The sequence below is a fragment of the Pelodiscus sinensis genome, chromosome 25 (assembly GCF_052426305.1).
Source record: "Pelodiscus sinensis isolate ZL-2025 chromosome 25, ASM5242630v1, whole genome shotgun sequence".
In the NCBI taxonomy this organism is placed as follows: Eukaryota; Metazoa; Chordata; order Testudines; family Trionychidae; genus Pelodiscus; species Pelodiscus sinensis.
This window is the reverse complement of record NC_143076.1, coordinates 10531728-10549105: the sequence shown is the minus strand read 5'-3', so window position 1 is coordinate 10549105 and position 17378 is coordinate 10531728. Positions and strand designations below refer to the sequence as shown.

General features: G+C 43.5%; 1 protein-coding gene across 12 annotated transcripts in view; it reads right to left on the bottom strand.

Annotated features, from left to right (window-relative positions):
* Nucleotides 1-17378, bottom strand: part of ARHGAP32 (Rho GTPase activating protein 32) — a 472553-nt gene that overhangs the window by 275651 nt on the left and 179524 nt on the right. For all 12 annotated transcript variants that reach the window (XM_075909245.2, XM_075909242.2, XM_075909249.2 and 9 more), the window contains one exon: nt 3335-3443. In XM_075909245.2, the coding sequence (XP_075765360.2) occupies nt 3335-3442 (108 nt within the window). In that variant the 5' untranslated portion in view covers nt 3443. The remainder of the gene's footprint in view (nt 1-3334; nt 3444-17378) is intronic.

Sequence of the window (17378 nt, the reverse complement as noted above, 5' to 3'; positions counted from 1 at the left end):
CAGTTATCAAATCCTCTCTCCTGTGTTAATGATTCATGTAGGTATACCTTCTTCTTCCAATTGTTCTAGCAAACATGATTTTGAATTAAAAATATCCTGCTTAGTTACTCTGTATGATTCTTGCATGGCTTCAGAAGCAGCACTTTTATTTGAACTGAGCCTCATCAAGGTTTGTTGGCTCTGTGAAACTAAGTGATGTTGAAAAGCATGCTTTCTCACTGTCGGGCACAGAATGAATCCAGGATATCCAGTGGCATTGTTTTAAAGGTCATTGGAAAGGTGTTGCTCTATAAAAACACTGCTGCATATAACTTATGGATGTGAAAATTCCATTGCTACCCAGATCTTCTAGGGACTCTGATGACTTTGCCTCAAAGACCGAAGAAGAAAACCTCAAGAAATATTTTGAACTGACAAAATGTCATAGTTTTTAAGAAGAGCCCAGGGGATTTAGAATCCTGACCTTCACCAGGCTGTTGGCCTGGAACACTAAATGGCTACATCTGCAAGAAGTCTGCAGACACAATTAAATTGTTTCCTGCAGTGTTACCAATTAAAGTATTCAGCCCTCCCTGTCAGGACATTAAGATTCCTTACAAGGAAAAATAACCCTGGAAGGTCATGGTAGGATTGCCTGAATATCTGGTCACTGAAACACTGCAAAAGCCAAGAACCCTCATCACACAGTGTAGGGGAGGAGTTAAATTTTCTGCAGCTACACATTCACATACAGGGGCAGACAGAAGCGGGTGCTCGCAGGGAGCTGACTTGAAAGCTGGCTCCCGTTGTGTACTGTCTCCTATCTGCTCCTTCAGTATCAGAGGCAGTAAGGGGGGTGGGGAGGGGGGTTGCATGTAATCGAGCAGGTTAACCAATGAGACCAGGCTTATCAGTTAATGTGTACTCATGTACATGGTTAACAACCCTAGTTAATACACTGTTCATTTATAAGCATTGGATTTAGAAACACACTCCCTCTGCAATAATGCAAATTCCCTTCCTCCCCTAGAAGGCATGGCTTGCTCTCTCAGCAGGGACAGCTAGAAGCTCTCTTAGCCTTAGATACGTTCTGCTGGTAAAGCTTCCAGCATGGGATATTGGAACTGCTGCGATCATCTAATGTTTGAAATGTGCTGGGGGGCGGGGGTGGGGAAATGTAGAGGGAAGGAAAGGAGTGAGAATGAGGCCAGACACAATAACAAGAAAAGAGAAAAACATTATAAAACAAAGAATATTTATCCTGCTAGCAACAGCATCCCCTTTCAGGGTATGTCTACACTTGCCTCCTAGTTCAAACTAGGGAGGCAAATGAAGCATACCGAAGTTGCTAATGAAGCGCGGGATTTAAATATCCCGCGCTTGATTAGCATATTCGCGTCCGGTCGCCACTGTAAAAAAACGGTAGCCCGAATTAACTCGCCACGTGTAGATGCGGTAGTCCGATCCAAAACCCTTCCCTCGAATTAACTGGTACTCCTCGTACAATGAGGAGTAACAGTTAATTAGAGGGAAGGGTTTTGGATTGGACAACCGCGTCTACACACGGCGAGTTAATTCAGGCTACCGGCTTTTTACAATGGTGACCGGCCGCGAATATGTTAATCAAGTCCAGGATATTTAAATCCCGTGCTTCATTAGCAACTTCGGTATGCTTCATTTGCCTCCCTAGTTCGAACTAGGGGGCAATATAAACATATCCTCAGTTCAAAACAAAAGGCACAGACTCCTCCACAAACATCAATTTAGGCATCAGGAAAGTGCAGAAGTGACAACGTTGAATTGCCTGCCCAAAAGGTATGAAAATAATTTGGGGCATGGCCCTTACTTTTAAAATATTGATCCTCCTATCTTTGCCCTTCTAGGTGACAATTCCCCCTTTCCCATGCATAACAAGCCCTACAAATCAAAAGAGAACAGCAAAACCACAACATATTTACTGACCACAAATGAAGATGGCTAGTGTTGTTTACTAGCAGCAGTTTACTTGGAAGGACTGTGTACCAAAGTCTTCTAAAGCAGAGGATCAAAGCCCATCCCAAACATACTGAATCCGTATCTCAGTCATTGGAACAGAATTTCTTCATCAGAGTAGTTGATTCAGATCAGAAATTGTAAAATGAACACACACTACAACAGTGTTTCTTAAACTTTTTAAGACCAAGGAACACCAATTTTTATGGGGAACACCAAGGATTTTTTTGTTGAGGAAAAAAAAAGGAAAAGAAGTTGTTAAGTAAAAAAAAACCAAACAGTTTGCCCTTTTATCAGGAGGGCGGCCACTTTGAACTTTGTTTAGGCATTGCCCTTTTAAGTACGGCCATTTTGAACTCTGTTCTCCGTGGCACACCTCCAATTGCCTCACGGCACACCGGAGTGCCACGAAACACACTTTAAGAAACGCTGCACTACAAGCTCAAGCCAGCCCTCCATTAACAGAAGTCAGGCCATTTATCGAGGCCACCAGGAAGGAAAACCTTGGATATTAGGAAAAGCTATTTTCCTAGGAGGGTGGAGAAACACTGGGATAGGTTCCCTAGGGAGGTGGTGGAATCTCCATCCCTAGAGGTTTTTATGTCCTGGCTTGACAAAGCCCTGGCTGGGATGATTGAGTTGGGATTGGTCCTGCTTTGGGCAGAGGGCTGGACTCAATGACCTCCTGAGGTTTCTTCCAGCCCTAAGATTCTATGAAGCCCTCTGAAGTTACTAACAAAATAACAGCCTGATTTTCAAAGCTGAGCAACCCCAGCTCCTGCTGGAATCAACCTGAGCTCAAGGTGCTCAGCTCATTTGAAAAATCAGGCCACAGCTGCCTAATGGCTCGACCCAATGCCCGCTTTCCATTGCCTTCACTGAGCATTGAAACACGCACTAGCCAGTTACTTTTCTATTGCTCTAGTCACTGTGGGGCTTAAGTTTTCAAGCCACTGTTTTATTTATGTGGACACAGCCAACATATTGCTAATTTTCTCTGTACAACATGGTGTATTAGTAAAAACATTCCCTTTGAAGATGTTCCCCTCGCACCGGAGATAGTTGCCGAAAAGGAGATTAATTCGGACTGAAAATCATTGTGACATTATGGACCATTTAATTGATTTTTAAACCTGCTTAGGGGCATAAATAGGACAGACCCTCCATGCGTGGGTTTTTTTCTCATTACTGAAGTTCAACAGTTGCAAGAGGAAGGAATGCATTTCACTCTTCAGACTACAGCACAATCAGTGTAATGATTGGAAACAGAGAAATATATTGTTTGTCAATATCTATTACTACAAAAGGACCGACGGGCAGCTCATTCTAACACTGATCAGGACAGAAAATAACAATGCTTTACCATAGCACTGAGTGTCTCTTCCCAGTCTGGCCTCTCTCGGGGATGAATGCTTCTCTGCAGCTCTGGAACAAAGTCATCCTCTTCTGTATGTACAGAGGACTTCATCATTCTAGAAAGACAGACAGACAGACATGCTTGTTTCTTGCTTACAAATCTCTAGTAAATCATACTTATGACTTCATGTTGGTGCCACTTCAATAAACTCTTTCACATCAAAATGCAAAGGTTTTAAATATCTGGAATCAATGGATTTTTCTTATCTTTCCAAGCATATCAGCAAAAAGAACAATCTCGTTGAGACATTTTCTTTCCCAACCTAACTTATAAAATCAAAATAAATCAATAATTTAAAGACCTCATGCTAATCACTGGAAACTTGAAAAAAAAAATCAACCCCAAAAATGTAATTCTTTGGTGGTGGGTATATTCAAGGAATTCAAACGCCTGGCCAGACAAGCAAAATTAACCTCATGAATATAACAACGTCTGTCAATAACTACTTCTATCACCATCTGCTGCACCACGTTCTCCCCAAATGCTTGAGGGGAAAAAGATGGCCCTTGCAGCATGCCTGGACAGTTGTTATATCAAGACTCTGATGGGCCTAAGGCACGGATGAGGAATCTTTTTTGGGTCGGATGCCGCTGACACAGAGAAAAAAAAAAAAAAATCAGTCAAGGGCCACACACAAGCAACAAACAAAAAATCAACCCTCACTGACAGACAAGCAGAAAGATACTCCCCACATTTCTCTCCCACACCAGAGCCTCAGGGGCCAAGTCTAGTATATTTTTTGCTCTCCAGCCCCATGGTGGGCAGCAGGGGGGCTGGAGTATAAGACAGGGTCATGAGCCTCGGGGGCAGGATCCAAGCCAGCTGTGGGCCACACCCAGCCCCCAGGCTTGAGACCCCCCACCCTTAGCTTATGGAAGGGGTGGGCAATAATTTTTGCCCAGGGGGACACTTCAAAAATTTCTGAAGTAGCCTCGGGACACCCCGGAGGGGGTGGGGCGTAAACAAGAAGGATGGGGCTACCCTTTGCCCTCCCTTCCCACTAGGCACCCATGCCCTAGAAGAGGCCTATCAGGGTCTGGGGAGTATGCAAAGCCTCCTCCGTTCTCCCCCCCCCCCCACCCTGCGAGCAGCGAACAGCACTTCAAAGTGCCATGTGCTACTGGCAGGGAGGGGGAAGGCTTCATGCGTGCTCCCCCGCCCCCAGGTCAATAAAGGCCTGGGGGCAGGGTAGCGCACAAAGCTTTCTCCGCTCTGCCTCTGCCCTGCAAGCAGCGCACGGCGCTTTGAAGTGGATCCAGCCTGTGGAGGCCCTAATGCCCACCCCTGGCCTATGCTTTGGGTCATGAGTTGTTGCAGGGCTTGTGCGTTTCCCCCTAACTACCCTTGACTCGCACTCATTGCAATAGCATTTATGGGGTGCTCAGCAGCTATCCCCAAAACATCTGCAATTAAGGAGGCTCTCTTCTTCAAACACCTTGCTCAGTTTATTGTTGTATTCCGACACAGAGACTGTTATGGACTTGGCTGGAAACTCAAACCTTCTAAAAAATTATTTACAAAAAGGTTCCCAAGTCACCTTGAAGGCATCTCGATCATTATGGACTGAGGTACACATGTCCACAGGCTGGATAAACGACATTTTTGCAGAGGACAGAGGCAAAGATCTAAAGCAGTAATTCCTGCTGAGTGTCTGGTAGGATTATTCCCAGATTCATTAACATGCACAATTCAAAGCTAATCTTTATCAATTTTATTTATTTATTTAAACCATTTCATTAATCAGCAGTTCAGTAATTCCTCATTTAACACGTGCCTGCTTAACACGTTTTCGCGATAGCACGATTTTTTTTTTTTTTTAGGGAATGTTTTTTTAATTATACAACTGTCCCCGCAACACAGTAACACGATTTCCCCAGCTGGCCTGATATCGGCGGCTGCGCGGGGCTTCCCCTGCCTTCCTGCAAAGCGGCAGAGGGTTTGCCGCTTGCCGCACCGTTCCCCGCTGACTCCCCCTCGCCAGATGCTTTGCCCTCTCTCCTCTGCCCCCGCTTCCTCCAGTGGCTAAATAAGAGCAGATGAAGAGTACAACAACTGGGCTGTTACAGGTATGAAACAGCCAATTAACTTTTGGCTTATGCAGGACCAAGGATACCAATGGCGTCACGCTAGTACTGGATTCCATAGCATATCAAACATAGAATAAAGCTCAATTATTTGCCCTCCTGCCACACATCCTGTTCCAGATCTGTGATTTAAACTGTGGTTTCATCCATGTTGCCAACAGCTGGAGCAGCGGTAAGACATAAAGGCTAGCTGTAGTGCACATTTGGACAGGGATCTCTGCAAATATCTGCTGGATCTCATCTTCTCTCCCCTTCTCATGCGACTGGACCCAAGTTTATGAGGGGAAAATTCCTCACTTCAGAAATGAGACAATATAAAAAGGGTTCCTGGAGGACAAACCATCTTACAAACCAGCTGGCCCTCATGTACAAAGCCCCATATACTGTTCCATAACCATCACTGGCAGAAGGAGAGTCAGGAGACACACCTAATGACATACTGATCTCAGATCGAGATCTATTAAACACACACATTCTAAAGCATGTAGCACACTTCACACTGCTGACTCATACTAATGGATTGTGTACATTATACAACAGGTACGGAGTGCATGATTTAAACCTCTAGCAACAGACAGGCCTTGTTTCAAGACAGTTTTTGTGAAATTTTATACTTAGCTTCACAACTGCATTTTTGTCATCTCACAGCATTAAAAAACAAAATACTGAATGGATGCTTTCCCAGACTAAAATTCTTAAAATAACCAAGCCACTAATTCACACTTTTATGATCAGATTACAAATGGGTTTGCTACACTATTCATCAGACGTGATGGCAATTCGCACCTCAGATTAATTATCAGGCAGCTGGTTGCTTTAGTTTGCTTACTTGCTAGACAAAAAGGTTTTTTTTTTTTTTGCATGTCTTAGATTCCATCTGCAAAATGAGACCAAAAAAAGTTTCCTCCAGTGGCTAAGCACGGCATTTTTTGCACATTTTTCTCATGAGTTTTAATGAAGTTTGCAGGAGGATGGTAACTGGCAATTTCACCTTGAAAAGTTACAGATCTTAGGGAATCTCTCAGAATAGTGAAATAATCAGATTGGATATATAAAGACACAGGAATCAGCGGGAAGCTTTGACCAAACAGCCAATCTACAAAAACAGAACATATTCTCCCCTTGTAACACACAGCATTTAGCTGAATCTAACTGGAAATTTCTCTCCAATCCCACCGACCCACTTTGTTCCAGGAACAGATCATTGAATCTTAGAAGCTGAAAGGGTCAAAAGACCCATCAGTATCAGTTTTCCCTGGCTGCTCGGGTCCTCAAGCTGTAGTGATCTCACTTACTCCACCCCAGGAGGTAAGAATGAGCCCAGAGCACACGGATGTTAAGTCTGGTTGTTTGTTTGACAAGGATTTGAGATGGGATAGTTCCAGGTGGACAGAGAAAGAAACTCTCCTTGTTGGGATGACACTACGCACCTAGTGTCATTTAGGAGCTCAGGAGGCCGAGCTCTCCTGGTTTTTGATCTCAGTGTCCAAAAATGCAGCCCTGACGAGGTGATTAGTTTTGTGCAATGTGTGGAATTAATTTACCATAAGTTCATACAAGGACTATAGAATGAGGAAGGGGACTAACAGAGGATGAGTAAGTTCCTGACCTCAGTCATGTCACTGGGAGTTCTGCGCTTGACTCTAATGGGAGTAGACTTGTGCCCATACAGTGTATTCTAAAAATAAGCCTGCAAATCAGCAATCACAGTTTCCTAGGAGCTCTCCCACAGCCTTAATTATGCCCCAAGACAAACTGGAGCAGCTCCACAGGAACATTCCTGTTTATTAGCCAGTATAGTTTTTCAAAACCACCTGATTGTGCATACAAACCAGAGACTCCCTGCTCAGCGATAAATTCTTCCCATCACCTCCCCTTCCCACCACAAATCTGAAAATGCATCTAGCATATTTACCTAAAGCAGCTGTTTTGGCTTCTCACAGTTCATGCAGGGGCAAGAGTGGCTATGGCTTCCTAATTACACATTTTAAACAAACAACTGATTTTGATATTTGCCAGAGTAGCTCTCTTGGACACCTCAAGATTCAAGCAAGTAGCATGCAATTAGGCCAAACCCCAAACAACTACTCCTGGAAACAAAGGAGTTAGTTTCTCAGAAAATTACACACATTTTATACCTGTCCATAAGCCACTTTCCTTCTTCAGTATTTTAACAAAAACTGCTTGGAAGTCATATCTCTGAGGCAGAAGCTGAAGACGGAGGATGACAGGTGTGCAAGGAGATGATAGGTTAGACTCTTTACTTTCTTTTGCGGCATGACTCTCCCCCCGCCCTCCAAAACTGCCCTGAATTAAGCAGAATAGCCCCTGTATCTCATAAGAACGGCCATAGTGGGTCACACCAAAGATCCATCTAGCCAGTACCCTGTCTTCCAATTGTGCCCCAATGCCAGTGCCCCAAAGAGAAAGTTCAAAACTGGTAATCATCAAGTGATCCATCATCCCCTGTCGCTCATTCCTCCACCTGTCTGGCACAAAGGGGAGAAAAACTCACGGTCAGGAGAGGAATGCACTACTCTGATACTTTCCTTCCATAGGTGCCTCCAGAGCAGAGATGGGCAATCATTTTTGACGGGAGGCATGCCAAGATTTTGGAAGGTGGTCGAGGGCTACACTCTTCCATGATATTAATGGTGGTGGTGCAGGGTCTGGGATGGAGGTTGGCTGTAAAAGGGACCTTGGGGTAAACTATTGGGGTGCAGCAGGGAGTGGGGGGACTGGAAGAGAGTTTGGGTGAAGGAGGCAGTTGTGACCTTTAAGGAGAATGGGGAGCAGGGGTTCGGAATGTGACCTAGGAGAGGGGGACTGGGATGCAGGAGTTTGGGTTATAGAGTAGGGTAGGAGGGGATTGTGGGCTGGGGTTTGGGGTGCCAGATCTGGGAGGGGGTATGAGTGTAGGCAGGGGGCAGAAGGTTTGGGTATGTTGAGTAGGGGGTCAGAGGGATGGGGAAGAGAGGAGCTGGGGTGCCAGGCTCTGGCCAGGAGACTTAACAGCGTGTAACCCAACCAGCCTGCCTTCCTGCAGAGCTTAAAAAGTTTCTCAGCCAACTATCCAGCCAGCCAACCTGTCCACCTCTCCCCACAGGGATGTATGACCATGTGCTTATGTGAATAACTAAGCTGGAGTGAAAGGGGTGTGGTGCTTCGTGTGCTGCCTGCTATTCAAACAGGAAGCTCCCACTGGTCAGTTTCTGGGCAGAAACTGGCCAATGGGATTGTGCTGTGGGCTGTATTTTTCCCAGGCCTGTGCCAGAGTCTACATAAAACATGTCAACATGGAGAGAAGGAAACATGCAAACTGGGTGGAAGAGGGAAAAATTATCCCAAAGATGCTTTATGGACTGAAGTTTGCATAGAGAATAATTAATTTTTCCTCATACAGCTTCACCTCATTCTCCATAAATAGGGTTAGAATCCACACTTTCAAATGGAATTTTGCCATTGACTTCCAGAGGAGCCAACTCTGGCTTCTCCAAGAGTCCTGTTGGAGGCATCGTAGATAGGGCCCTATCAAATTGAAGGCCATGAAAAACATGTCACTGATCATGGAACATGGTCTCCCCTCATGAAATCTGGTCTTTTGTGTGCTTCTACCCTATACTATACAGATTCCATAGGGGGAGATCAGCATTTTCTCAATTTGGGGGTTTGCAAGTTTATTTTAGGGGCATCACATTAGTGCCTCCTTCACATCTGTGCTGCTTTCAGAGCGTGGCAGCCAGAGAACAGTAGCTGCTGGTTGGGTGCCCAGCTCTGAAGGCAGCACTCCAGCAGCAGCAGTGCCAAAGTAAGGATGGCGAAGCCATACTAAGCCATCCTTGCTTCTGTGCTGCTGCTAGAGATGGCTCTGCCTTCGGAGCTGGGCTTGCAGCCAGAAGCTCTGCAGCTGCCCAGCTCTGAAGGCAGTGTGGCTGCCGCCTGCAGTAGCAGAATTAAGGGTAGCACTACTGCAACCCCCCCCATCCCCCGCCCACCCCCCACAAACACACAGTAACTTTGCAATCCCACCACAACTCCTTTTCAGGAATTCTACAATTAAATCATAGAGTTGTAACTAGCTGAAATAATGACCATTTATTATTTTTAAAATCCTATGACCAAATTGACCATAATGGATGGTGAATTTGACAGGGCCCTAGTCATAGCACACATGCTACAGACACATGCTACTGATTCATCCAGGAGCCTGTCACATTCCTGTTCTAGGAGATGAAGGGAGCATGAAACTTTTCCTAGCATGAAAGGGAGTATGAGTGGGACGTGTGTCCATCTTTCCCCGAGGCGTGGCTAATGGGGGTACGGGGCATAGCAAATCACATGTCCCATGAAACAAGGATTATATTTAAGGGCATATCTACACATACTGTGCTTGCAACTGCACCACTGCAGCGCATCTGGTGAAGACACGCTATGCTGATGGGAGAGAACGCTCCCATTGGCATAATGAAATCACCTCCGCAAATGGCGTAGCGGTGTCAGCAAAAGGGCATCTCCTTCCGACATAGCGCTGTGAATATAAGCACTCATGCGGATGTAAATTATGTCCATCAGGGAGGCTGTTTATTTGCATAAAAGCAACATAAACTATACTGACACCGGCTGTAGTGTAGACATAATCCAAGAATACCTAGCACAATCTGCACATTTTATCTGCCATACATCAGGAAAAGGAACAGAAAGACTGATTATGTTCCCGGCCACAGATTTTTTATACACAGGAGGGAAGGGGGAAACAAATTAAGTCTCAGTGTTATTTTACATAAAATATTAAACACAGATATATTGTAGATATTAAACACAAAACAAAAAGACTCATGCGGAACCCTCTCACAAAAGCCTCATATGCATCCAAATATAAACTGGCATTTAATATTTAATCCATGATAAAAACAAATAGGTCTTCTATTTAAAATGGTATTTGTTAGTCTCTTTAGTAACTCTGAATGACCTTCAAATGCAATCTGGCACTATTACATTAATAAAAAAGTTCTGTCTGTATAGAAAACCATTAAGCAATCTCTCCCCAGATGAATGAACCCTTCTCCACTGTAAATTGAAAATCAAATGTACTGTAACAAATATTTACAAGACATTTTACAAAATTCACAGCTCGCATTTGCACCTATTTCTAGTAACCTTAAAGATCACTGGTAGGGTGAGTTACCAATTTCAAATTACAGATGGGTACATTTCATGTCATATTAACACCACTCTCAGCAAAACATCCTGATGGCCTTTTCAGGATCCTTAAATCTAATTTACTGATCCCAACAAGTACGACATTTCCATTTCTCCTGGTGAGGAATTAAACACTCCAATTTAACACCTGCAATATTCTCCCAGCAGGGCTCACTTACTACACTGCATTACCAAAGGTTAGACCCTGTTACAGAACACACATCTACATGATATACACATCTATACAGATATAACTGCATCTACTAGGGATGCAAGCGACTAATCGACTAGTTAACTATCTGATAAGCAAAAGTTTATTCGATAGTAGACACACCAGTCAACAGCTGCTTTCCTCTCAGAAAGAGCCAGCAGGGGCTCTTCTGCATTTCAAAGATTAAAATGCCATGTGGAGCCCAAGGCCGTGTTTCAATCTTTGAAATGCACAAGAGCCCCTACTGGGGCTCTTGTACATTTCAAAGGCGGAACACCACGCTAGTCCTTATCGACTAATCAAATAGTTGATGGAAATCCCAGTGACTATTCGATTAATTAATTGAAATGTAACATCCCTAGCATCCACCTACTTAGAATTGTGCCACTTTAAATAAACCCGGTACAGTTAAAGATCTACAATCTTCTAGTGTAAATGAGGCCTTACTTTTCAGACAATCACCATGTTCTGCTGGCTCCTTCTCTTGCTCAAGATGCATGAGAGACACTTGACAGATTTTGCCTTAGGCCAGGTCTACGCTAGACCCAGAAGGCTGGCTTAAAGTACGCAAGTCCAGCAACATAAAATACGTAGCTAGAGTCAGCTTACCTTCAGCCAAGCTTGTCACGCCTTCACAGGAGAAGGCTGATAGGAGCACAACTGGAGCCGTCTTCAGCGTTCGATTTAGTGTTTTAAACAGACCCACTAAATCAAACACCAGAAGATTGATTCCCAGTGTAGCAAGTGATGATATGGCCTTAGTAAGTGTTATTTACTTAATATTTGAAGCTAGATCCTCAGCCAGTATCTTACATGCCAATAAGCACTTAAACACCCTGATGACCAATGCTGCAAAAAACAGATAGGCAAATGGAAGCTGCATCAGTGTTTGCAGTATTTGTTTTACTTCTTACAGGAAATACTGCAAACAATGCTTCTTTTGAGTGAAAATTCATTGTGCACCTTAAATGTCCTCCATTTTGAGGATGCTACACCCTACCAACAGTGCATGCAAATAAGGTGTCCCTTTGCTACTATTGTTGGAAATTATTTACATCAGAAACAAAGATTAATGAACAGGGAGACAAAATGTTAAAACGAATGGTCCTGCAGCACCCTAGAAACTAACAAAACATGTAGATGGTATCATGAGCTTTCGTGGATGCAACCCACTTCATCAGATGAATGGAGCAAGGGGTCCAGAAGTACAAATAAATAGCAGAAAAAGAGGGGATGGGGAGAGAAAGAGAAGGGAAAAAAATCTTGTAAAATAGAGTGTCCGTGCTAAATGAGGCTAACAGAGTGGGCTCAACGTGCCCAATCCTTAGCTTTTGATGGCATTAGGGGTTAAATGTAGTGGCCCATCCAGTTCGTATCTTTGTTCAAACCTTGATTAAAGGTGTCAGAATTGCAGATGAAGGCAAGTTCCGCAGCTTCTCTCTCTAGCTGTTTTTTTAAATGGATTTGTATTAGTATGGTCACTTTTATATCCATTAATGAGTGTCCAGGCAAGTTAAAATGTTCCCAAACAAGTTTCTGTGGGTTACTGTTTCAAATATCTGATTTGTGTCCATTAATCCTTTGTCAGAGTCTGTCCAGTTTGGCCAATATACATGGCAGAGGGGCAATGCTGGCACTTGATGGCACATGTGGTTCGGTCCTGTCTTCATGTCGCTTGTATAGATGTGTAGACAGAGCCATGAGTGGCAAGTTATATGGGCTCGTGGTGCCCATACTCCAGCAATATTTAGAGCCTAGGGCCTTGCTCCACCAGTATTTGGAGCTGGGTCCCTCCCCTGGCTCTGAATATTGCTCCTCCCCCCTGGCCCCAGAGCGTCCCCGGAGGAGAAGAGGACTTGTAATGGGGCGCCCGCAGCCCCAATGTGACGGAGCACAGGGGCTCCACCACTGGTCACGCTACGGCAAGCTGTTGTGGAAGGCTGGCCCCGCCCCCGTGCCCTTGCGGCGCATGTGCACACTGCATGCCAGACAGGGGTGTCAAGATGCGGAGGCCTTGCCCCTGGGCGGACACTACAGCGAGCGGGCGCGGCGAGCCAGCCCCACCCCCGCCCCCTTGTGGCGCATGCTCATGCCATTCCAGGTATTTTAAATGCTGGCGGCGTGGCAGGCAACCCCGGGCCCATGGGGTGAGCTCAGGTAGGTGCCCACTCTCCTGCGGCAGCCGAGACCCGGCAGGCAACCCCGCGGGGTGGATGCTCACACTCCACAGCCCCAGAAGAAATGGACAGCGGACGCTATTTAAGTTTTAAGAATGCCTGACAGAGATCTCTGTCTCTGGGACTAGAGCAAATGTGGTTCTATCTTAGAGCCTGGCTGTAAACAATAGATTGTGAAATGTGCCTTGGATGGAAGCTAGAGGCATGTAGGTAAGAATAATAGGTTTCCAGTATAAGGAGGTTGAAATGTGGGTTAGAGTCATTTAAACTAGCAGTAAAAATCCCATGCGTTTTACATTTCCAAATGGAATATCCGCATTCTGGTCTTGGTCACACACGTGACCAAGCTGGTAGGCTGAGATGTAGGGTAATCATGGTCATGGACTACTGCATGTTGACAACATACAGATTGATGGCACTCCTTTTCCAGGAAGATGACACATTACCTGCTAGGTGTCGGATGGCTGGGAAGCTGTGCTAGCAAAGTGGTATTATGCATTTGGAAAGTTAGGCTCCTCACATCAGACAGTTAATGGTCTGTTTGACAGATATTCATTCTTTGGTGGCTGTATTTTTTTTTAATTAAATGCCATGCCTGAACTTTGGGTTATGCTCCCCCAAGGAGGCATTAGGCATTTCAGCCATCCAGGATGATTTCCCCTCCAGTGACTTTTCTCTCTGACCTCAATTTAGGCGGTGAGGATGGCTGATAACTGATTTATTATTTTATGTAGTATTTATACAGCACCATGGTTGTGAATGGGACTTCTTGGCCTAATGAGAAAGCATGAGGAATTTATGATCCAAATGTATTTACAACTCTACTGATAGTGATGTTTCTTGACATGTTACTACCACTGAAGGACTCCCTCTCTGATGAAGGGGAATAGCCAGTAAAGTCCCTTTATGAATGGAGGAGGGAGGGGGACTTCAGTCCTTCTGCAGGCTTTCCTAAAGAGTACCTGGGGATGGGAGGCTCAGGGATGGGGAAGTCCCAGACTGGGGAAGGGGGAGGGGAGGAGAGACACAGAGTGCACCCCCAGCGAACCCCTTTTATCTATCTCCTTTCTGTACAGTTTTATGAGAAGCAATCAATTCCAGGCAAATTCCATTTTCCTGGCACAACCAAATATTTACCTTGCTTTAAGTTATGATAAAAGGAAGCTGCATTCCAAATTTGGTGGTCCTAGCTCTTACCAATTAGGAGGAGTTCTTGACCAGACGGACAAACACAGACTAATGGACAAACAAACTCTTAAATACATCTGAAGAAGTTGGCTGTGCCCACAAAAACTCATGATACCATCTACATGTTTTGTTAGTCTTTAAAGAGCTACCAGACTATTTGTTGGTTTTTTAAGTTTATCCTGTACAGACTAACTCAGCTACCGCCTAAAGCTTCTCAAATACATAGATTCAGTAAAAAGAAAACTCTTCATGTCAAATGCTTGTATCTTGTATACAGGAAGAGGAAAGTTGGAAAATGAGAAAACTGGAAACCTAGAACTACAGCATGATTTATGTGGTGCTGGTGCAATCCTCAAAGCAGCTAAACAGAAAACTAGAAAATGCTCAACTTGTCTTTATTCCAGACCTAAAACCTATCACCTAAGGGAAAGACAGGCACTAATTGGAGAAAGACAAATGTTTCTTCAAGTAAATATGCCTGAGTCTCCTCTGCTCCACAAAACCTATAAACCATCTTGTTAGTCTTTAAAGTGCTACATAGTCCTGTTTTTTGTTAAAACTAAAGCTGGTACTGAGAGTCTACTGAGAATAATCACGCATTTTGGAAAGCAGAGCCAACACAATAGCTCATGAAAGACGACATGGGAATTGAAGGCTCAGAATACTGACCCAGGAGACTAATTCATTTCAAGTGTTTTAAATCAGCATTGTCAACACTTTACTGATTATATTATGTCTGTCTGTATTATGTGAAATAGCATATCAAGTCTGTCTCGAGGAATCATGCAGGCTGGAGATGGAAATGACCTACTAGGTCAGCTAATCCATCTCCTTGCCAATGCCGAAGCGTTCTAGTGCTTCTCCCAATCTGGGCAGAACAAACACATATATTGTATTTCATCCTCAATTCAAAATGAGAAACTGGCATAATGCATTGTTTCAACTGCATTTTTGTTGAATTTAATTTGGCTGTGCTCTACAAAGTTGCAAACCACAAACCCAGCTCTCATACAGAAATTCATTTAGTATTTAGAAAACTGTTTTTTATTTTATAAATAGGGCCCCTACCAAGTTCACAACCACGAAAAATTTCAGATCATCCGTATATCCAAATTCCAAACAATATTGCATATATAAGTGAAAGTTTCAGTAACAAGGCTTTAAGTGCATTTTTATTTTTGGTTGTTCAGTGTCATTAAAAACAACTAATCACTCTCACTTTCTATGCATCACTAAAGGAATGAGATTTCCAGAAAACAGACATTATGAAAACATCTTTCCAACAGAAGAAAAAGTCTCTTATTTTTCCAGCATTAGCTTTTCAACTGGAACTTTAAAAACCTTAGAAAAGAGCAGCTGTTAAAAAAAGAAAAATGAGATGCTTTAAATAAATCCTTTTAAAGACTAGTAATGGCACTCTAATTAATTTTAGAAAATGCCACAGTGAAATAGGTCAGTCCCACCATTGTTAATATACCTTGTTACTGACTCCACTTAGTAGGCTAACACAACTGTAACATTTAATCAACATACTGTTTCCTTGCCCTCTAAAACCTTGATCAGTCTCTCTCTTTAGTCTCTGGACAAGCTGTTAATATAGGCTGTGATGCAACCAATCAAGTGAAATGTTCTGCGCATCTGAGGTTCAGTTGAACTTTGGAACTCGAAAGTATCTATCAATTTGCCTAAAGTGTTTATTAATTTGCATGAATATTTAAAAGGCAGTTTCTATGCTGCCATTAAAGAAAAAATTGCACTGGAAAGACTAGATCATTCAGAGTTCAGTAGCTCCGGGCAACTTCTATTGTTCGATGGACTGTATTTTAGCAAAAAGCATTGCTAAGGTTCTACAGCAACAAAATTTCACCCCTGTAACGGTCATAAACGTTTTCCAAGTATACTTACACTCCCCTCCACACACACATTTTATTTCACCAAATCCTTTGTGATACCTACTTGACAACAAACAAACCACACAATACTCCAATTCTGGATGTCACTTCATGTGTTTTCAGTTGTAGATAAACTTGGACTGGCTGTCAAGGTGACTCCCTTTGTTTAGTGTCAGATAAAACATCTCTGCTAGAAAGACCTTGACACCCCTGATCAGGGGGCAAGTGCCCTCAAGGTGTCAAACAGGCCAAAAAAAAAAAAAAAAAGTAAAAAGAAAAAAAAAAACAAAGCCACCACTCCTAATTTTAAAATTGTGTGTTTAAGAATGTAATCCCAAGCCAACAGATTCACATAACCCATATAAAATAGGCTACATCTACACTAGCATTTTTGTTGGTCAGGCCTGTGGGGGGGAAATGCACCCACATCCCCCGTGCGACATAAGCTAAATTAACAAAATTGCCCATGTGGTCAGTGACATGTTGGCAGGACACTCTCCCACCAACATAGCTGCTTTTTAGGAGTAATTTAATTATGTTGATGGGGGAGTGGTCTCCCATCAGCATAGAGTGATTACACGAGACAACTTACCGCAGTGTAGCTGCAGCCGTAACACTGTACCACTGTAAGCTGCGTAGTGTAGACATGGATATAATCAATTCATCAACATGCTAGAAAGAGCCAGAGCAGCCGAGATTCAACAGAGCTGTCCATTATGCATGTCCAAACCCCTAGGTTTGGTGGTTTTGTTTACTGATTTTCCATCTTTCACACTGTTGTTCTGTTAAGCTCCAATTCAACAGCACTTCCCTCTTTAGCAAAGCACTGACATGTACGTATGCTCAACTCAGAGAGAAAACCAATGTATCAAGTGAAGCTCACTAGTGCATTGCACTGTGCTTGCTGAAAGTAGTGTAAAAGGTAAAACTGCACTAATGGTGACAAATTCTGTTCTAATGATCTTATGAAGTAACAAAGGTCAAGATTTTTTTTTAATGTAAAGTTGTTCTCCCCCCCCCCCCAAACCCATGTTCTATTAGAATTTTCAAAGTACAAAGCATCACTGTGCCCCAATCCTACAACATGCACACAACTGAGCATAGCATTAGAACAAGTTGATTAGAAACAAGGAAAGACAGTCTGGTGCTTAATGCACTAGGCTGGGATTTAGAAGAGCTGTGAGAAGCATTGAGCTCTGGTAATTTGCACCATTTGAAGATGTGCTTCTTGGTTTCAGT